Source organism: Lynx rufus, unplaced genomic scaffold (assembly GCF_022079265.1).
Source record: "Lynx rufus isolate CCGP_SWC_20201006 ecotype Redwood Valley unplaced genomic scaffold, mLynRuf1.p SCAF_2, whole genome shotgun sequence".
Lineage (NCBI taxonomy): Eukaryota > Metazoa > Chordata > Mammalia > Carnivora > Felidae > Lynx > Lynx rufus.
In genome coordinates this window covers 214,642,511-214,664,232 of record NW_025814834.1, presented here as the reverse complement: position 1 = coordinate 214,664,232, position 21,722 = coordinate 214,642,511, and the positions used below count along the sequence as shown (strand labels likewise).

General features: G+C 49.6%; 1 protein-coding gene and 1 non-coding gene across 2 annotated transcripts in view; one reads left to right on the top strand and one right to left on the bottom strand.

Annotated features, from left to right (window-relative positions):
* Window positions 1-21,722, bottom strand: part of MTOR (mechanistic target of rapamycin kinase) — a 135,772-nt gene that overhangs the window by 113,490 nt on the left and 560 nt on the right. Inside the window, exons 2-13 of the mRNA XM_047083090.1 lie at window positions 20,075-20,250; window positions 19,180-19,288; window positions 18,008-18,240; window positions 16,305-16,505; window positions 14,973-15,107; window positions 6,844-7,119; window positions 6,653-6,761; window positions 3,711-3,897; window positions 2,905-3,033; window positions 1,947-2,191; window positions 655-870; window positions 121-326 (exon numbers count right to left, since the gene is read on the bottom strand). Of these exons, the coding sequence (XP_046939046.1) occupies window positions 121-326; window positions 655-870; window positions 1,947-2,191; window positions 2,905-3,033; window positions 3,711-3,897; window positions 6,653-6,761; window positions 6,844-7,119; window positions 14,973-15,107; window positions 16,305-16,505; window positions 18,008-18,240; window positions 19,180-19,288; window positions 20,075-20,236 (2,208 nt within the window). The 5' untranslated portion in view covers window positions 20,237-20,250. The remainder of the gene's footprint in view (window positions 1-120; window positions 327-654; window positions 871-1,946; window positions 2,192-2,904; window positions 3,034-3,710; window positions 3,898-6,652; window positions 6,762-6,843; window positions 7,120-14,972; window positions 15,108-16,304; window positions 16,506-18,007; window positions 18,241-19,179; window positions 19,289-20,074; window positions 20,251-21,722) is intronic.
* TRNAR-UCG (transfer RNA arginine (anticodon UCG)) lies at window positions 16,073-16,157 on the top strand. Its single transcript has one exon. It is a non-coding gene; the product is annotated as a tRNA-Arg (tRNA).

Below are 21,722 nucleotides of genomic sequence, written 5' to 3'. Positions count from 1 at the left end.
GCTTTTACCAGGCATGTTGATCTTTCTCCCCTTCCTTGTCCTCATCTCTCTTTCCCCAAGTGGCTCTCACAATGACAGTCCCTTCCAGACTGCCACTAGGTGTGACTGTCACCCCATTACCTGGATGAGCATCTTGCGCAGGAAGGGCATGACGAAGGCCGGGTTCATGCTACTGAGCCGGCCCACCGTGCAGATGGCCAGCTCCCGGATCTCAAACACCTGGTCGTTCAGGGCCACAAACAGGGCCTGCAAGTTCTCCGCCTGGGCCAGGTGTGCATCAAAGCGCTCATCCAGCGATGCCAAGACGCAGTAGCGGATGTCGGGGTCTGCAAGAGCAATCGAGCCTTGGAATGCCTCTTCAATGCCGTCATCCTCTGGTCCTTTCCCAGTTTCCGCCCCCACTGCCCCCGGCCTCGTGAGAGGCTGCCACTTACCCTTCTCTCGTCTAACCTGTCTTTCTTTGCTCACAGGAGCAAAGACAACGGGATTAAAGACAGATCGTTTTACGCCACCTGGCTGGAGTAGCCAAGCCTAACGCTTTGGCAGAGAAAGAGCCGGCCATCACCTCCCTGAGGGCACGCCATGAGACTGGCTAATTCCCGGTGCCCCGGGTGTCCAAACTCCCCCAGACTGCTCCTGTCTCATGAACCTCACCAGGATCTGTGATCCCGACCACGAGCAGTTTGCTGAGCACGTCTGCCACCACTTGCACCGCAGTCTGGCTAACGACGTGCGCGTGGCCGCTGATGAGGTGGACGGAGGGCGTGAGCAGGCGGGAGCAGGTGCGGGCGGCTTCCATGCGGATCTCCTTGTGCTCGCTGTTTAGGAAATGATCCGCACAGTGGCGGACAAACTGGGTCAGAGAGTGGCCTGGATACAAAGGCAGAGAGAAGACAAAATAAACACCGCTGCTCTGGACGGCAGGCCTACAACTTGCTGGCTGCGTTTTTCATTTCATGGCGATGAATTCAGTTTTCAACAAGATATTGACCCAGAACTCTTCTCTTAAAAAGGTAACAAGTGGGTTTCGAATCAGCAGAGGCAGAAGGGAAGCAGAGGAGCTGGGAGACAGAAAAAGGGCATTCCCCCCCACCCACCCCCCCATCCTAATCTTTTCTTTATTCCCTTCAAAGGATGAATTATTTCGTTTTATTCTGACCCAAACCTTTCTTTATGTTCCCAGAGAGTAAAACAATTCTTGATCAAATTTACCTTGTCTATTTTAGTTCCCAGATTTGAATAGCAAAAGAAGAGTCTGATGTTGGCTGGGTGTAAATATAGCTACTTTCTATTCATTAGAAATATATTATGCTGGGTGTTAATCAAGGCAAGTGAAGGAGCTACAGGAGGGAAACCACAGATGGCTGTAAGCATTCAGACCGCACATTTAGGTTTTTTGTACTTGCTTGTTTCCCTGTAGTCTTGAGCAACCACCTACATGATCTTAAATTTCAAAAGTATCCCTTTTTCTCTCCTGAAACAGATCTCCCTAGGGGCATTAATGTGGGTTTATCTGCAGCTTAGAACTCTAAACCGAACTACACAGGACGCCACAGCTGAAAAGCATACTGCCGTAGGAACGGAAACACCTTAAAGCCTCTGGCTTAGACATTTTAAAGCATTAAACGCCATCTCCGCTTCATGGATGTGGGGGGATGGGGTGGGGCTCCATCTCTGACTTTCTCGTCTCTCTGAAGCATTCATTCCTTGGATCAATGCAGAATTTCCCTGAACGCCATCTGCCCCCAAACTCAGGGTGGGACAGAGAAACGAAGAGTACGAATTAACAAAGCGTGCAAAGAGCCCAGAAGGCTGAGCCGCTACCCGATCAGCTACCTGGTCTCCAGATCCCCAGCCAAGACCCGGCAATGCTAGGCACCCTTGTTCTTTCCTCGGGGTTCCCAGCAACACTCCGTGTCTTGGTAAGAGCTGGGGCAATTTCTTACCTTCAAACTCAAAGCTGCCGAGAGTTCGCAGGGCAAGAGTAATGCTGCCCACGTCGCTGGCCTCAGGGAGGGCTGTGAGGCCAGGGGAAGCCAGCTGATGGGCCAGGCCCTTGGGCATGCCCGGGTGCCGGAGGGGTTTGTGCATAAGGACCAGGGACAGCATCTTCAGTAGCCCATCCTGGATGTCCTTCTTCAGCTGTGGAATCTGACGGCTCAGGTCGTACAGCACAGCAGTGAGGGCAGGGCTGAGGGGAAGGAAACCAGGCGTGTATGGCGCTGGACAAGACATCTGTCTGTTCTTGAGAAGAAACAGCCCTTCTCGTCCAGCAGGGGGTTAGGCCCATCACCGCTTGGTCTTTAAAGTAGAAAGGATACTACAAACTAGGATAAATGACCGGAACTCTGTTGGCCTGGTCAGAGGTTTCAGATCAATCTACGAATTTCTGGTCTTTGCCAGAGAGGAACTTGCTTAATATAATTTAGCCACTGCAGAAGACCAAGTCTCGATTAAAAATCTGGGAAGCAAACGGAGAGCATCGTCCTTATTTTACAGAGAAAGAGAACTAATGCAAGGAAAGCCAGGCCATTTCCCAACGATAACATAAATAGCTGCAAACATCGGTCGGGCACTTCTTATACACAAAGTCGTGTGCCGAGAGTGGCTATTTCATGAACTCCTTCACTTAACCTCCATGACAACCCTAGACAACAGGAGCTGCTATTGTGCCCGCTTTTTAGGTGAGAAAATGGAGGCTCGGAGAAGTTAAGTAACCGGGTCAGGATCACACAACTAACTAGAGATGAAACCAGGATTCAAAACTAGCCCGTGTTTAGCGCGCACTCTCCCGCCTACCCAATCTCACACGCAAACACCCACGCCTCGCTTTCAGCACCACCCCGAAACCGCGGTTCGAGTCTCATACTCCCCGAGACGGGAGCTCAGGTTTCCGACACCCACCTCAGTCCCACTGCCAGCATGGGCTCCAGCAGCTCCTTGATATCCTGCTGGATGCCTGGCCCCATTGCCCGGGCCAGCATGCTGATGCAGGTGAACACTGTGGCATCCACCTGCATTGCCTTCTGTCTCCTGCAGAGGACCGAAAGAGTGAGTGAGTGGCCACTTGAGACACAATGACATTCTGTGATGCCCCACCTCAAAACCGCCTTGGGGCGAGGAGGGCAGGTTACCCAGGCAGGGCCACGACTTGTTGGTGTGCCGGTCATCTCCTGCCCAATTCTAGGGGGCCCGCCACACCCTAGTCACCATACATTTGAATCTACAACAGCCCAGCAGATGGCAGATGTCTTGAGGAAGGGGCCCCTTTTCTGAATTCGCACAAAAGGCACCATGTGGCTTAGCGCTGGCCAAGGTACCTATTTAGGAAGCGAACTGAACAATGTGTACATCAGGGACCAGGGTGCAGAGCACAGCCACCGGACGGAAAGAAATTCTCCCCGCAACGAGAAGGCTGGGCTCTAGAATGGGGAGGCTTATCCCTTCACCAGGCCAATCTACTTATACGTACATATATACATATGCACACACACACACACACACACACACACACACACACACACACGTATTATCACTTAGTTTGAAAAAGGTTGGAACTCAACTGAGGAAGGGTTGTTCTTTGTATGACTTGCTACACCCTGGTGGTTAATGATGCAGAGAATGGGCTTGAGCTCCATGGAAACTGGATAGAGCATCCTTCCTCCCCAACCAAATGGGGCGGAGGGTGAAATCCTAATAGAGACACTTACTTATGGGCAAAGTCCTTTGGGGGTAGGGCTGCTCGGATGATGTCCAGCACACGAGGCAAATAGACCTTGAACTCAGATCTCACAGCCACAGAAAGGAGCCCCAGGGCTTGGAAGGCTGCTGTCCGTTCCTTCTCTTTCTTGACACAGCTCAAGACGTGGTTCATGGTATCTTGGAGGTACTGGGTATCTGATCACAAAAAAGACAAGGCATACGGCTCAAGGTCAGGGCTGGTGTATGTACCAAAGGTCAGAGTTCCTATAAAACACTTACATTTAGGAATAAATTAAGAGAGCCGCCTGGAAAGATGTAAAGAAGAATTTAGAGGATGTATTAACCAGTCTTGATAATCGCTTGCTAATCACTCCTCAGATACATCTTTTGGAAATATTAGAAATGTAAGATTTTTTTCCCCCTTTAATTAAAAAAAAAAAAAAAAACAAACCCACCAAAAACTTAAAGAGCCTCTGAAACAATAACATGGCACGATCGTCCCCATTAGTGCTATATTTTGAGGGAACGACTGCATGCTCTTACGAAGTATATGTTAAATCTTGCTTAAAAACAAAGAGAATCATCTAAACGATTTTATATTATGTTGAAATTTAAAGTACTGTTGGATACTGTTTGCAATAAACAGGCCATTCTATTCAGCTTAGGCCTGGAAATCACTTTGCTATTACCCAGAGATTTCTGTTATAGTTATATTTAATAGAACAAGATTTAGTCTGTAATTTGGGAAGCCACAAGTGTATTTTCATTAAGTTTACATCAGCCAATGTGCACGGGTAGGCGATTCTTGGGCAATTTAAGCCAAAGTGTTATTACTCCTCTGAAGGTTGGAATTTCCTGATTTTTGCCTCTCTCTATTTCTTCCCTTCCATCTTGCTGGCCTCAAGAACATACACAGCAGCAGAGAAGGCAAGACCGCACATCCATTAGAAAGTGAGGGGTGCTGAGGGCCACAGCTCATTTAGGAGGCAGTGAGCTGAAGTCCCAGACAGCACATATGCCTCCCTGCATTTATTCTGACGAGAAAGATCTTCTCTCGTGGCTCTCGTGGTCAAATGACACCGAAGCATGCTGGGGCTTGAAAAATCACATCACGTCAGCCAGGAAGACGGGACTTCTGGACGGGAACAGCATTTCAGCAGGAAGGGAGCTTAAATCAAGAGGGTGATTTCCTTTGCCAGATTTAGCACCCTAAGAGATTAAGGGATCTGATATTGTGAGAGAGCCCAGCCCAATCTTAGGGCATTTTTGATAGGTCCAGAGCTTCCGTCATTAGGAAGTTTAAGCGGCGACGTCCAAACTGTAAGCTCTAAAAATGTGGCACTTTCCCAATGAGGCTCTATGGATGGAGGCTGCCCAGGCTGAACATCAACGACAGGCTTTAGTATATTATTTAATAAAACAACAAAAACCCACATCAAAAGAATAAACCTAGGGGCCCTCTGAGCCTCTGTATCCTGCTGCTAGGCGGTCCTTTGAACTTACTGGGGTAACTGCTTCCACAACATGACAGACTTTGATCAAATTTGGCCTAGTTATTACTTTCTTTTGAACCAGAGACTTTCACACCACAATTATTTAAGGCTCTACTGAACAGGGGCATGTCTGGTCATTAAAGAAGAGAATAGCTGCTGGGTACCAGGTGGGAAAAACGGAAAACTGGAAAAAAATATGGGCAATTTTCATGATATCATTTCTCTCTGGTTCATTGATTTTATGTGGCTAATTGTCTTGTCCTTCCTCAACACCTTCTATTCTCACACGCAGCATATTTAACACCTCACCAACTATACTTTTTTCCTATTTCATCTGGACTGGGGAGTGTGAAATGAGTCTGTGTGCTAGAGGATGGCGTCTGTGGAGGGTCAGGCTGACCTTCCACTTCCACTCCTGGCTCTCATTTGGTCCTGAACGCTTATTAAGCACAGGCGACGGGCACCACAGTGAAGTGCAAAGAGACGCTCGAGACGGCGGCTCTGCACTCAGCAAGCAGGGAGGTAAGATGAGGATATTAAGTATGAACAGGCAACCAGAGTATTATTCTAATTTTTCCCTTTACCTTACTTCTAAGATGGATCTGAGGAGGCAGAGGAGGCAGTACTAACAGAATAATGGTTTCCACTTATGGGGGCCTACTCTGTGCCAGGCATTTAGAGCAGGTGTTTAGGCATTAACACGATTCACCTTGTGAGGCAAGGATTGTTGTTATTCCGCCTCTACGGGTCAGGAAGTGGAGGCCTGGGAAGGTCAAATAACCTGTCTGAAACCTCACGGTGAAGGACAGAAGCAAGATTCATCCCAGGTCTGACGCCAAAGTCTTTCCACGGCCAGAGGCTATCGAGGAAGGGGGAAGAGCACTTCCGGCCAGAGTAGCCCAGGAAGACCCAAGGGAGAAGCCAGCATCTGGGCAGGGGCAGCTCTGGGAGCTGGGAATTCTTGCTGCCCAGTGAAAACAGGGCAGGAATACAGGAGCCCCAGGCCATCATCCCCGAAACCTGCCTCTGAAACTTCCAGTCCTTCCTCCCCGTGAGCGGTGAGGCAGTGGGTGACCACACCAGGGGCAGAAACAGGGTGGTCACCACATCCTCCCCGCCCCACAGAGGGGCTGCTGCAGAGTAGCTCAACCCAAACTGCCCTTCCTTCGGTCCCTCTGACGTCCGTCATGAACTTGTTGGCTTCCCCACACACGAAGTCGCTTGGCTCCAGGACTGCCTCTCTGCCTACACACTCTGGTCCTTGCCGTGTCGGCTGCCTCAGACGCTTGTGGAAACCCTACGCCGGGCCCCACTGAAATCAGACGAGAGACAGAGAAACCAGAGACTAGCCCCTTAGTTGTTGTTTCCAATGAGAGGCAGACGTAACTTTCTGGAATCACTTCCGTGTGATTTCCCTTAAACAGGTAATGATATGACGTGTCCACGGACATCCTCACCTGTGAAGGCAGAAGGTCGAAATGCAGCCAAGCGGGGCAACAAATTAAGGATTGTCATTTGGATCAGCGAGTTCTTGCTATTCCTGCATTTCAGCACCCACTGGCACACCTGAGACAGGAGAACACAGGGTTGGCCACGGAAAGGGAGCACGGGGCTTGGGAGAGGAGGGGGCAGGCCTCTCGCCACCTACCTGATCGAATTTCTCCTCCATCAGGTCTCTGCAACACCGGCTCTCCACCAGCGTGGACTTCGCTGGGCTGGGGGAAGCCCCGAAACCCATGAGGCCTTGGTGAGAGCTGTACCCCAGCAGTCCCACCAAGGCGTTGGACTGCGGGGGCTGGCCAGCCTGGAAGCTGGTGAAGGGGGTGATGTGGCGAGGTTTCGTCCCGAAGCCCATGAGGTCTTTGCAGTACTTGTCATGGACCAGCTGCTGCTGCGTGATTTCTTCCATTTCTTCTCTCAGGCGCTGCATGTGGGGAGGGAGATGACCTTTACTCACAAGTGCCACCTGCCAAGCCCCTGTGGGGTCTACACAGCAACTCTTCTGCCCGACCCTGCAGGGGAACTATTTGCCAAGTGGAGGGAGCCCACTCTTCATCTTTAGGAGTTGGACTCCCCCAGAACCTTGCAGGGGGCCTGGTTTTGTTCTAACTTAGGCAGAAGAGCACCACCTACTGAACAACGAAGAAGCGGCAGGGGGCGGGCCCCCAAGGACCCCTCCCCTGGTTTGGGAAAGCTGAGTTGCAGACCTGAGGTCACAGCGAAGAGGTCACCCTCTGGCGAGGGTGACAGGGTGACAGGGTGCTGGGCGGCCCCACGCCAGGGTCCCGTTGAGGACATGCTACTCTCCTTGTCGCCGGAAACCCAGGTAGAAACAACTAAGGCAAGTTATTTTCTCAGAATCTGAAGAATTCCATGGGCAGCACGGACTAAATGGACTGGCTGAGAATTCACACCTATTTCCTAGCCAAAGGGCTGCTTAAAAACAGTCCAAACTGAGGACAGGAAACAATTTCTCAACTTGCACACTTTTCTCGACACAGGTATTTTCGCTTCTCAGACATCTTCTCCACTCTCCTTGTCAAGGTCACCAAGGACTCTCAGTCTGCTAAATCGGATGCTCAGTTCTCAGCCTTCACCCTATTTGCCTCGGCTACAGCATCTGATCCAACTTAATAGTCCCTCCTCTTCGAAAACTCTTCCCTTGGCTTCTTGGATCCCGAGCTTTCCTGGGTCTCCTCTCCTCCTCACGCCGCTGGTCTCCCCTGCTTGCTCCTCACCTCCTGACCTCAGGTCCCCAGCACCCCCCTTCTCTGACGCTGGTATGCTGCTGGGGAACCTGAAATCACAGCTATGTGCTGACGGCTCCCCAAATCTGGGTCTCCGCCCAGATCCCCCCAGAACTCAGTTCTCTGCTCAGAAGCCCAACAGGTGTCTGAAACACGTTCAAAAGCAAACTCCTGACCTTCTACCCCAAAACGCGCTGCTCCTTCCACCTCAGTCCTCCTGACTCAAGCAAACGCCACCCTAACCTTCCGGTCACTCAGGACAAAAACCTGGACTCCTCTCTCCCTCACTGACCCCCAAATCTCAAATTCAAGAATCCAGCCCCTCCTTGTGCCTGCACGGTTCCCGCTAGGGTGCAAGCCGCCAAAGTCCTCTGCTAAGGCTGCCGCAGTTCCCTCCCAAATAGACCTCCTGGCATCACCCCTTGCCTCGCGGATAATCCCGCTCAACATGCAGCCACAGCGATCCTTCTGAAACGTGCGTTTCAGCTAGCAGCTAACAGCTTCCCATTTCCCACACACGGTCCGTACGGTGGCTCCCGAGACCCTACACGATGTGCCCCTTACCTCATCCCAGGTATTCCTCTGACCCCATCTCCTGCCACCTCCCTCCTGTCACACGGCTCGGTCGCAGTGGTGATCTCGCTCCCGGCCGAAGGCAGCGTGCTGCCGCCATGAGGCCTTCACGCCTGCAGAGCCAGCTGTCTAGAATGCTCCCCCCAGATATGTATTTGTATGGCTTGCTGTCTTACGTCCTTCACAATTGTGCTCAAACATCACAGGAGTGTGAACTGCACTGGTCCACTTATATGCGGATTTTTTTTCCCCATAAAGACAGTGCAGGGTTATAAATGTATTTTCTCTTTTTCCTATGATTTCCTTAACGCCATTTTCTTTCCTCTAGCTTACTTTATTGTAAGAATACCGTATATTATGTGTATAACATACAAAATATGTGTTAATTGACTGTTTATGTTACCGGTAAGGCTTCATTGGTAGCTAAGTTTTGGGGGAGCCAAAAGTTATATGTGGATTTTCAACTGTGTGTGCGTTGGGGGGGGGGGGGGCTTGATGCCTTAACCCCCACATGTTCAAAGGTCAATCGTATATATTTTCACTTATTTGTGTCTTGTCTCTCGCCGCTAAATATAATGTTTTGTCCACTGCTGCATTATTCTAGCTCTGAGGACTTGGTGTAGCTGGCCCACAGTGGGTGCTCAGCTCAAACTTGTTCAATGAACGAACAATGACAAAATTATGATACCTTACATTTGGATAATTCTTTAGGATTTATAAAGTACCATCACAAGTACTATTTTTTTAATTTTTTAAAAATATTTATTTATTTATTTTTTTTTAATTTTTTTTTTCAATGTTTATTTATTTTTGGGACAGAGAGAGACAGAGCATGAACGGGGGAGGGGCAGAGAGAGAGGGAGACACAGAATCGGAAACATGCTCCAGGCTCTGAGCCATCAGCCCAGAGCCCGACGCGGGGCTCGAACTCACGGACCGCGAGATCGTGACCTGGCTGAAGTCGGACGCTTAACCGACTGCGCCACCCAGGCGCCCCTAAAATATTTATTTTTGAGAGAGAGAGTGCAAGCAGGGGAGGGCAGAGAGAGAGGGAGACAGAGAACCCGAAGCAGGTTCCAGGCTCCGAGCTGTCAGCACAGAGCCCGACTCTGTGGGGCTCGAACTCATGAACCACGAGACCATGACCTGAGTGAGCCGAAGTCGGACGCTCAACCTACTGGGCCACCCAGGCGCCACACAAGTACTATTCATTTAATCTATTTAGGTGACACTGTTCTGTTTTCCTAGGAGAAACAAAGATCCTCGGGCTGTATCTGCTCATCCATGGGAAGCCCCATGTTATAGTTAGACGGGAAATCTCTGAGGGGTACCATTTATGGAATGCCTACTCTATCAGATGATGTGTTAGGCACTTCGCGTAGACGGCCCACCCTTGATCAACGTAGAGGTTAGGGGCACAGACACCCTGTGAGGTCAAAACTCCATGTGTAACTTTTGACTCCCCCCAAACTTAACTGCTAGTAGCCTTCTGTTAACTGGAAGTCTTACCGATAATAAGAACAGTTAATCAGCACATACTTTGTGTATGGATTACACACCGTATTCTTACCACGAAGAAAGCTAGAGAGAAGAAAATGTTATTAAGAGAATCACGAGGAAGAGAAAAATCTATTTACAGCCCCGTCCTGTATTTCTCTATACTGTAAGTTTATGTTGTCTGTTTATGAGATGAATCATCTGTCAGCACCCACGTGAACATTATCTCCTATGAAGCAGAACGATGTGGACGTTACATGCATTACTAACACCGGATAGCAAAAAAAAAGATGTGAGAAAGAAATTCGTGTTTACTTATAGGTATAATGATTCAGGCACTAATAATGAAGCAGCAGCAATAAGACTGCATCACGGTAGCTTAGTGTAATCAATACGATTGCTTCATGGTAGCCTCGCCTATGCTCTGATGAATGAGTCGTTACCAAGTTTTTATGGTGCACAGTATTACAGTCATATTCACATTACAGTGCTGGAAACGCTGATACATTTTTTTAAAAACCACGTACCTGTGATAGGTTGATACACACTTCCTCCAATTACCGGAGAGAGACGAACTGTACTGTATGGTGACGTAATTCTTTGAAAGCAAAGTTATAAAACAGTAAGAAAACCAACATGCTATTAACTTCACAGTAAATCTCACTCACCTAACGCCCACACGGGAATAGGCGGTCCACTGCCACACGAGTCTTGCACACGATGTCTGACACGATGAATGGTCAGGCAATCAGAATACAAAAACATCTTGTACCGTTCTTGCCATACAGTCAATAGATTGTCACACGAAGACCCACAGAGTACATCAACTCTATGGCACGATGATGATTTACCGTTCACTAAATGGGAGTGGCTCATCGTAAGGGTCCTTATCCTGGTTAGTCTCCTGGTGAGTAGGCTAAAGCAGAGGAGGGGTCGGCTTGAGGCCTCAGGGGTGGCAGAGGGGGAGGGGGAGGCTGGAGACGCGGCACAGCGCTCTGTGTAACTTTACAGAAATACGTTGTAATTTGTCTGACTTCTTCGCTTTTCCATTTCTCTAACAATGTTGTTGTTTTTTTTTTAACGTTTATTTATTTTGAGAAGGGCAGGGGAGGGGCAGAGAGAGGAGAGAGAGAATCCCAAGCTCTATGCTGACAGCACAGAGCCTGACGTGAGGCTCGATCTCACAAACTGTGATGACCTGAGCTGAAATCAAGAGTCGGATGCTCAACCGACTGAGCCACCCAGGCGCCTTCTCTAACAGTGTTTTTATACGGTACCAATCTTTCTTCCACTGTCTCCTTCAGTTTCAGTACCCATATCAGAAAAAGATCCAGGTCATAAAAGAAGTCACAAGCAGTCTTGAGTAACTCGAACCCTTCCGCCGGACTGTCCAGTGCCAATCGGTTTCCTGGCACCGCTTCTTCAAGGTCTTCTTCATCGTCCAGCACTGGTTCGGAAACGCTCGTCTCCCTCAAGCCGTCTTCTGCTAATTCCTCTGGTGTGGTGTCTGTTAGCTCTTGAATTTCTCCAAGATCCATATCACCTTTCAGCGCCGATCTTTTAGGCCACCTCCACGTTCTTTCACTCTCTTTCATGGTTTCCTTGATCGGCTTTGTCCTAAGTCCTGTGAAGTCATGCGCAACATCTGGCCACAGTTCTCTCCGGCAGGAATTTACTGGTCCAGGCTTGATGGCATTTGTGGCTTCTTCTACAACCAAAATGGATTTTCAGCGATGGAATCCTTCTAGACTTTCTATCAGGGTTCTCTTCAAAGTGTTGACAATCCTTTTCATAAAGTACCATGTGTAACGAGCCTTAGAGGTGATGACCCTGATCCAGAAGCTGAAATAGAGACGTTGTGTTTGGGGGCAGTCAACCCCTTCAATGCCTCTAGTATTGAACTCATGGGGTTCTGGGTGGCCAGGGGCATTGGCTCATATGGCAAGAACTGTACAAGGCGACGCTTTACCGGCAAGGTCCTTCTTGACTTCAGAGACAAAGCATCAAGGGAACCAATCCAGAAAAAGGGCTCTTGTGTCCAGACCTTCTTGTTTTACAAACAGAAGACTGGCAGCTGGTGTTTACCTCTTCCCTTCAAAGCTCGAGGGCTAGCGGCTTTATAGATAAGGGCCGTCCTGATTGTAAACTGGACCGTATTGCACAATGGCAGGATTATCCTGCCCCTTCCTGCCTCAAATCCTGGTGCTCGCTTCTCTTCCTAATAAATGTCCTCTGTGGCATTTTTATTCCAGAGCAGGGCACTTTCGTCTGCATTAAAAACACGTTCAGGCAGATACCCTTTCTCCTCAGTGATTTTCTTTTACAGCCTCTGGGAACTCATCTACTGCCTCTTGGTCAGCAGAAGCTACTTCTCCTGTTATCTTGACTTTTTTTTTTTAAGTCAAACCTGTTTCCAAACTCATCAAACCATCTTTTGCTGGCATCCGATTCTCCGGTGCTAGGTCCTTCACCTTCCGTTTGCTCTACGTCGTCATATAATGACTTTGCTTTTTCTCAAATCACATTAGAGTTTTAAGTATGCCTTCCTTAAGGCAATCCTGCACCCACATAAAAGCTACATTTACCATATGCGATCAAAAGATACTTCACAAGGGGCACCTGGGTGGCTCAGTCGGTTAAGCGTCCGACTTCGGCTCAGGTCATGATCTCGCGGTCTGTGGGTTCGAGGCCCGCGTCGGGCTCTGTGCTGACAGCTCGGAGTCTGGAGCCTGCTTTGGACTCTGTGTCTCCCTCTCTCTCTGCCCCTCCCTCACTTGTGCTCTGTCTCTCTCCATCAAAAATAAATAAATGTAAAAGCTATTTCTCAAAAAGTGCAAGAGTTTTGTGCCTGTAGGCACAGCTGTGGCAACAGCTTCACGCTTCAGCGTCCTTTTCTTTTTTTGCAACGGTGGATTAAATGCTGGATTCATTTATCCTGAAACGGTGGGCGGTCACAGCTGCAGACCTCAAGCTGCGGTACGTCTCAAGCAAGGCAACGTTTTCTTACAATATCATGACTTTGCTTCTTGGGAGAACTTCGCCAGTGGCACTTCACATGGGTTCCACAGAATTATTCAAGGTTTATTTACGGTATCGCACTGAACACGACGAAAAACACACGAGGACGGAGACAGATCGACAGATCGCTTTTGCGACACACGGCTTACTGGAGGGGTGAACTGGGCACACGGAGATGATCAGCCTCGCACGGTGTTTTAACCAGACATTCCCAACACTTGAGCTCATTGCAGCAACAGAGGTGGCTACGAAATTACTACAGTCGGTACGGTTGTACTACAGTTAATTTTATGCGGTTAGGATTTAATGTTGTACCTTCGTGTTTGTTCACATTTCTCTCGACTGCAAATGGCACCAGGTATAGTCTGTGAGTGCTCGTGCACTTAAGTTTAGGTAATGTTTAACTCTAACAAGAGATTTGTGTATATTTTACGATGGTCAATAATAAGACTAGGATCTACATCTATGTTACGCCTTCGTGACATACTTAGCTTCTTAATTTCTAGGCTATGAGGTTTCCATCTGTGAGTTTTTTCGAACGGTCACAAACCTCCCAAAAAGTTTTCTAGTTATGTGTACCGAAAACAACCCACCTAGAAGTGGACCCATGCAGTTCAAACCTGTGTTGTTCAAGGGTCAAGTGTACTTGGAAACCTCCCAGGAGCCCAGTGAGGTGGAGATCCCCGTTAACAGCAAGGAAAAATGAGGCTAAAGGAAGTAAAATAATGTACCCAAGTCACACAGTGTACACATGAATGGGGATTCCGAGCCGGACTCCTGAGCTCTCCATACAGTGTAGCCCAGGCCGCCCGCATCTACAGCACAGCCATCACCAAATGATCATCCGGTCTATTAAAGCAAGAAGCCCTGGGGCAAAATTCCACACCAACTCGCTCCCCGTAGGAAGACCCGTGGATGGGGCTCTACTCCCAAATGTATCCCGAATCCAGTGTCAGTGGATTGACACTGAATCCACTTCTCAGTGTCTGCACTGCCAACCCTAGGGAAGCCACCACCATCACTTGCCCAGACTACTCCAGTAGCCTCCCACGGTAGCCAGGAGAACAGGATCAACTACAAGGAGTGCAGTTGACAACGGCCCCGGCCACGACTCTAAAAATATCACGTTTGTGCCAAGGCCACATTTGCCACAGGCTGCCTCTAGCCAACGCAGGATGCAGGAGGAATGCTGAGGCAGGGCTCCCGGGGGGGGGGGGGGGGGCATGGTGGCCGGAAGACCCCCGTGGTGGCTTTGCACGGTAGCCTAGCACGCTCCTGTCACTTTCCTTTGCTGTCTCATGGCTGCTGATGGCTAGCCGGCCTATCCCTGCTCCCTCCACGTCCCCCGCCCCCACCATAAGTTGTTTCCCTGACAAAAGTCCTTGCACTTTTAAACACAACCCCCTAACGAGTCTCCTGCTTTCATTCCTGCCGCTGCACGAGCTTTCCCCGCACCAGTAGCCAATGATTATTAAAAATGGAGGCCCTCACCCCGCTCCCCTGGGCACGCATCTCCAACGTTTATGAGAATAAGAGCCAGTGTTGACCGCGACCCTGAGGCCTAAGAATTTGACCCTTCCCCCAACCTCCCTTGCTCTCCGTGCCCCAACCACATTTCCCTTTTTTCTGTTCCCTGAATTTGCCAAACTCTCTCCCGCCTCAAAGCCTCTTCCTGGAACACCCCCACGCAGCACAAAGCTCGCTCCTCCACATCATGTGGGTCTCAGTTGAAACAGCACCACCCCAGAGAGGAAGTCCCCTCCCACTGCTACCCTCCAACCCGTTATTCCACAGGACTTGGTGCCTTCTGAAGTGACCTCATCGACTTGCTTATTTCCTGGTTCCCTTATAAAACGTCCTCTGTAAGGACAAGGATCTCGCCTTGTCTCGTTCACAGAGCGGCATGTGGGAAGCCAGACTCCCTTCTGACATGCTTCCTCACCTCTCCCTCCATGCTGCTGATTCGGACCAACTCGTTGAGGATCAGCAAGGCTCCATGGATGCGATCGTCCCGATTCATGCCCTTCTCCTTGGCCAACGTCTCATCAAACCCCTTCTCGGCTTCTTCGAACGTGTGCTATTAGAGACACGGGACGTGTTAATTACCCCATGTCCAAAGGGAGAAAGACCACCAGCCCGCCCCTTCTGCATGGGGGACCCTGAGGCGTTACCATGCCTGCTCAGTGGCTTGTGCCAGCAACATCAACGATAGGGATTCACCAAGCTCTCTCGTTTAATTTAGCTTCAACGTGCACCGTACCATGAGGCAGAGGCCACGACCATCCCCATTTAACAGATAAAAACCAGAGGCTCAAGGAAATTAAATGACTTGTCCAACGTCACACAGCAAAGCCAACCCTAGAACCCAGGTCTCCAGTGCCACGTTTAGGAGTCTCTCTGTAGTACCAGCTCTTAGTTAAGAAGTGCCAGGTCGGGGGGCGCCTGGGTGGCGCAGTCGGTTAAGCGTCCGACTTCAGCCAGGTCACGATCTCGCGGTCCGGGAGTTCGAGCCCCGCGTCGGGCTCTGGGCTGATGGCTCAGAGCCTGGAGCCTGTTTCCGATTCTGTGTCTCCCTCTCTCTCTGCCCCTCCCCCGTTCATGCTCTGTCTCTCTCTGTCCCAAAAATGAATAAACGTTGAAAAAAAAAAAAAATTTAAAAGGAGTGCCAGGTCGGTCTCTCTCGTCTAATGTCACGAGCCCTGGCACTTCTTAAATTAGTATCATTGTGTGTCGCTGCTTCTCAGACACCCATTTTTCTATATTTTCACACCTCTGAGAGGAGAGCTCTTATAACTGGTGATGAGACGGCAGTAAGTCATAGTTTTACTGTATCACGTTTTCATTCATCCTGAGTGGCACGTAAAATAATGGTGTGGCCACCAACAGATCTTTGCATTAATGAAATCCAATGAGGTAAGTACTGACTCATACTGAGCTTAAGAAACCACTTGAGACCAACACAAAAGTGACATTTGCTCTGTGGCAAGGGCCCTGTTGCAGCCCTTAGGCCAGGTGGTGCTGTATATAAACGTGCTGTGGGGCGCCTGGGTGGCTCAGTCGGTAAAGCATCTGACTTCGGCTCAGGTCATGATCTCCCGGCTCGCGGGTTCAAGCCCCGCGTCGGGCTCTACACTGACAGCTCGGAGCCTAGGGCCTGCTTCCGATTCTGTGTCTCCCTCTCTCTCTGCCCCTCCCCTGCTCATGCTCTCAAAAATAAATAAACATTTTTAAAAAATGTGCTTTGCAGGCGAATGCAACAGAACCATCTCCTCACCCTGTACCACTGAGGCTTCTGCATCTCCTTCGGCTCACGCTGGGTGGTGAGAATCAAACAGGCACGAAGGGCGGCCACAGCTCCCTCCCGGATGGCCTGTTTGGGGTCCCACACGGCCACAAAAATGTTGTCAAAGAAGGGCTGCACTTGCTGGAAGAAGAAGGTGGGGACGCTGATAGCCAGCTCGCGGAGAACCAGAACCTGGGGGAGAAAAGCACACAGAGAACCCTCGTCTGTATCAGAGAGTTTCGTCCCATCAGGATGCGGCTTCTTGCCATCCTGGAGCCTGTGTGTATATACATCAGGAAAGGAGCAGACTCGTCCTCTCTTCTAGCTGGGAACCTCTGGGGACATAGGAATAAAAGAAAAATTGATCGAAAATCTCAGTGTTCATTATCCTAGGGTGTTTACAAACACAGGATTCTCATAATGTTAGAACATGAGCTCTGGAAGGGAGACATGTTTACGCTTTGCATTCTGTCCCAGTGACAGCCTAAAACCATCCCTGGAGCACAGCGGTATTTGATAAACATTTATTTATTTTTTAAATGTTTATTTACTTTGAGAAAGAGAGAAAAGCACAAGCGGGGTGGGAAAGAGAGAGAATCCCAAGCAGGCTCCGCACTGCCAGCGCGGAGCCCAATGCGGGGCTCGAGCTCAGGAACCGTGAGATCACGACCTGAGCTGAAATCAAGAGTGGGACGCTTAACCAAATGAGCCACCCGGGCGCCCCTTGATAAACGTTTATTAAATGAGTTAATAATCCCGTTCAATATTTAATTTTGCTATATGTCCATCTGACAGTGGAAGAAACTGAAGGTCAGAGGTTGGCCCGAGTTTCAGAGTTAGGAAGGACAAAGCCGCCTTGAAGCAGGGTCCACATGGCTGTCCCTCCCCCAGTACCAGGGTCCCTCCTCGTGGTACTGGCTCCTGAAGACAGAGCCGACAGGAAAGGATCCAAATGATGCTCTGAACCCCCCCACATTCATTCCCAGATTCTCAAGGACAGACTCTCCCTCATCTCGCGGCCTGGAAGCCTGGTCCCTCAAACCAGGCTTTTTTCAGGGCCGAGCCTCAAAAAAGCAGTGGGGGGGTGCACCACGAGAGGATGAGAAGCTCCCACTCCCCCAACTGCAGAAGAGCCAATGGGGAAAGAGGGAGTTTGGGCCAGGTGCCCACCAATCAACAAATGCCTAGAAAATAAACAAGAAAGGCCTGAAAGGAGGCAGACCACCACTCCCACTGCCCCCGCTCCTCTCCTCCTCCTAGTATTTCTGTGTTCCCATAGGACAGCAGAGAGACCTTGACAGAAACACTGACAGGATCACACAGATAGGACAGCTGTCTGGGGCTTTAGGAGCCTTTTGGCTTGTGATTTCGTCTGCCTGTGGCCAAGGGGGGAAACTTCTGCTCAGGAGGCAGTTTTGAGTCTAGGAAATCAGAGGTCCAGACAGCACCGCACTCAGGGCTGTGCCTATTGGGCAACAGAAGAGAACTTTCAAGTTTCCTCTTTGGGTACGGAGCTTGGGGCAAAAAGAGAATGGGATTCAGGACAGAACCGAAGGCCCCTTAGAAGCACAGCGCCTCTGCCTGGAGCGTCCCCTCACCGCCTGCCTTTCAGGGACCCGAGCACGTGGTGCGGAGGACCCCGACAGGGCCCCCTTGCTCCCCAGCCAGCTACATCCCTCCCCGTGGGCACTCACGGCTGCGTGTCTCCGGCCCTCGTTGCGGTCAGCGCCCAGCCACTCCAAGGCTCGCTTCACCTCGAACTCCACATACTCAGCTGTAAAAGTGTCGCCTGCCATGGCAAGGCGGCCAATGGCCTTGGATGCCATCTCCATGACAACTGGGTCATTAGAGGGGAGGAGGTTCCGAAGATAGTTAGCAAATCTGCCGATACGGGTGGCATTCCCGCCTTCCACTCCTATGAGGCTGGCTGGGAAAGACAGGAAGACAAAAGGTGAGGATGGGCACGTCCGGTCCCAGAGAGCGCGCGGCCCTGACAGGAAGGCTGGCGCGTGACCCCTTCCTTCTGCTTTGAGTACCAAGCGCAACTTCCAGATGGGAAGGATGCAGACAATATTTTCATTTTTTTTTAAATTTTTTTTTTTTCAACGTTTATTTATTTTTGGGACAGAGAGAGACAGAGCATGAACGGGGGAGGGGCAGAGAGAGAGGGAGACACAGAATCGGAAACAGGCTCCAGGCTCTGAGCCATCAGCCCAGAGCCTGATGCGGGGCTCGAACTCACGGACCGCGAGATCGTGACCTGGCTGAAGTCGGACGCTTAACCGACTGTGCCACCCAGGCGCCCGACAATATTTTCATTTTAAGCAGCAGGTTTGACATCTGTGCCAGAACTACTTACATAAAGCAAAACAACCTTGTTTTAGGACACGTAATTTGTTTTCCCAAGAAGAAAAGGAGTAAAACGGAGAATGAATAATAATGCACCAGACCGGTCCCTGGGATGTGAAAATGACATGCTTTGTATCACTGTACCCCAACTTCGCCTTTCCATTTGAGAGCCCCGTTACGCCGAACTGCCCGACAAGGAAACCAGAGCCTGCAATGAGCCACACGGGGTGGGGGGAAGAAAGCTGGCTTGCAGTCTCGGCTCAGGCACCACCTGGTCCTACGAAAGTTGCGTAATGGTTCTGAGACTGTATCTGAAGACATCAGCTGTGCCACCATCCCAGGACCGTTGCTAAGATTAATGCCTGAATAAGTACACTGAAAGCCACAGGGCTCCTTAAAATTTCATGAAACGGGTAGGAACTCAGCATCTAGTAAGCAGCGGACGCAGGTGCAGTGGACACAGAGGTGACCGCCCTTCATTCCCAGTTGTCCCGGTCACCAGAGGCCCTGCCCTTACCTATGGCCAAGATGCCACCTTTCCTTTCATTGGCATCCGAGCTGGAAACCAGTTCAAAAATGTGATGGTTCAGCTGATCATAGAAGCGAGTAGACTCCTCTTGACTCATCTGCGGAAGAAGATGTACTCAGAACAACTTCTAATGTCTCCCTAATGCTGGGGGCGGGGGGGGGGGTGGCTCCCAAAGGTCAGGACTGAGAGGTGGCCAGCAGATCTGGCTCACGCCGAAGAGGACAGAACTACTGCCCACGTTTATAGCTGTAAACTGTTGAGCAGATGAACCCACAGCTCATTTGTATGTGGAACAAATGCCTGTTGAGTATCTACCCCATGGCAGGCCACATCCTGGGGTTACAAGGATGAGCAAGAGACACCGTCCAGACATCAAGCATGCTCTCTCTCTAGAAAGCCCCAGGCTACCAGCTCCTCAAACCCAGCCCGACTACGGTTATCAGATAGAAAGAACTGAAGGTCTGGAATATGGTGGGAAAAGGAAGGAAGGAAGGAAGGAAGGAAGGAAGGAAGGAAGGAAGGAAAGAAAGAAAGAAAGAAAGAAAGAAAGAAAGAAAGAAAGGAGAAAGAAAGAAAGAAAGAAAGAAAGAAAGAAAGAAAGAAAGAAAAGAAAAGAAAGAAAGAAAAAAAGAAAGGAAAAGAAAGGAAAAGAAAAGGAAAGAAAAGGAAAGAAAGAAAGAAAGAAAAGGAAAGGAGGAAGGAAGCACAGCATAAGAAATGCCACAGAAATGTGTAGCCACTACAAAGGAACCGGCGCACCCTACAGACAGGAAAAATTGGGTGTCTTTGTTTTCCAAATCCTCACTCAGCCGTCAGAAGGAATCGAAACCAGTGCCGGTGCATTGAGGCCCAATACTCCACGACAAAGCCCAGAAGCCCTGACCTCTCGAAGCTCCATGGTGACATAGTGCTGGAGCTCCTTGGCAGCTTTGGCCCTGGTCTCCTCATTCCGGCTCTTCAGGCCGCTGGCAAACTGCTGCAGGACGCTCACGTTGCTGGACGTGGTGGTGGCTGTGGTGGCGGTGGCAGGTCCGGTGCCCAGCATCTTGACCTGAGGTTCTTTGGAGAGAAACTTCCCTCAATATTTTGCATAACAAACTATGGTGTCATGAATATATTTATGGTGCCCGTTCCTCAACACGGATCTCCTCTCTGCCCGTTGTCGGGGGGCGGGGGGGGGATCCTAAAAAGGTTGGGAGACCTCACTGAGGAACGTAGAGAAAGCCTTGATTCATTCCACAATGACTGGTGTTTAAAAGAGGCGGGGGGGGGGGCACCTGGGTGGCTCTGTCGGTTAAGCATCCGATTCGTGATTTCAGCTTTGGGTCTTGATCTCGCAGGTTCAAGCCCCACATCGGGCTCTGTGCTGACAGTGTGGAGCCTGCTTGGGATTCTCTTCCTGCCTCAGAATAAATAAATAGACTTAAAAAAAAAAAAAAAGAGGCAGTGTAGCAGACAGGGTTAAACTGTGGGCTCTGAAGCCAGACTACCTGGGTTCGAATCCAGTCCAAAATTATGTATTAAATTACAGATTGAGTTAATAAATGTTAAAAAGTGCTTCAGTGCCAGGCACACAGTGAGTTCTTAATAACCGTTAGCTGTTATTACCATGACCGGCGCCAAAATCAAGAGTCAGATGCTTCTCCAACCGAGCCACCCGGTTGCCCCCATAAATGTAATTTTAAATCTCCTGGCAACCATATCAAAAAGACGCAAGAGGAAACAGATGAAATTGATACATTTCTTAAATCTAACAGATGCAAAATATCATTTCAACATGTTACCAACATAAAAATTACTGATGTACTTTCCGTTCTCTTTTTGTACTGTGCATTTTCCACTCAGGGCAACCTCAACTTCAACTAGTCACATTTCAGATGCTCTAAGCCACCTGTGGCTGGTGGTTATGATATTGGACAGTGCAGTTCTCTTAAGTACCAGTACTTGGAATGTGAGCTAAAAGAGACTGATTCATTCCTGAGATCACTCATTCGTTCCTCAATTATATACTGTCCCTCCTCTCAGTTGAGCTTACAGTCTAGAGGGAAATACAAATAATCAGGCAACCACCATAAAGTGGCCATAACAGGGCTCAGCCCAGACTGCTGCGGGAGGAACACATATACCGGTCCAAGGTATGTCCACATTATATTAGAACACCAATTTTTCCAAAATTCTTATTTTTGAAATTATCTGTGAGATGCAGAGAAAAAAAAATTAGGGAATAATTCGTTTTGTAAGGCTTTTAAGTACTTCAATGCCAAGAAAAAGGCTGCAGAAGGAAATGTCATCCTTCAGGGGAGAGGAAACCCAAGGATCCCTGATGAGAAAACTAGGAAGGGGTGTGTGCCCCGCCTCTGCGATGAGGGGGAGGGAGGCTGGCAAGGAATTCTCATTCTCAGGAAGAAACCAGAGTATCTTCACAGGGTCTAAGGCCCACAGGCCCATCTGCTCCAGGCAGAATTCAACTAAAATACTTGTAAGTCCAATATCCTAAGAGTCTTGGTGACGGCTGACAGAAGTTAAAGTTG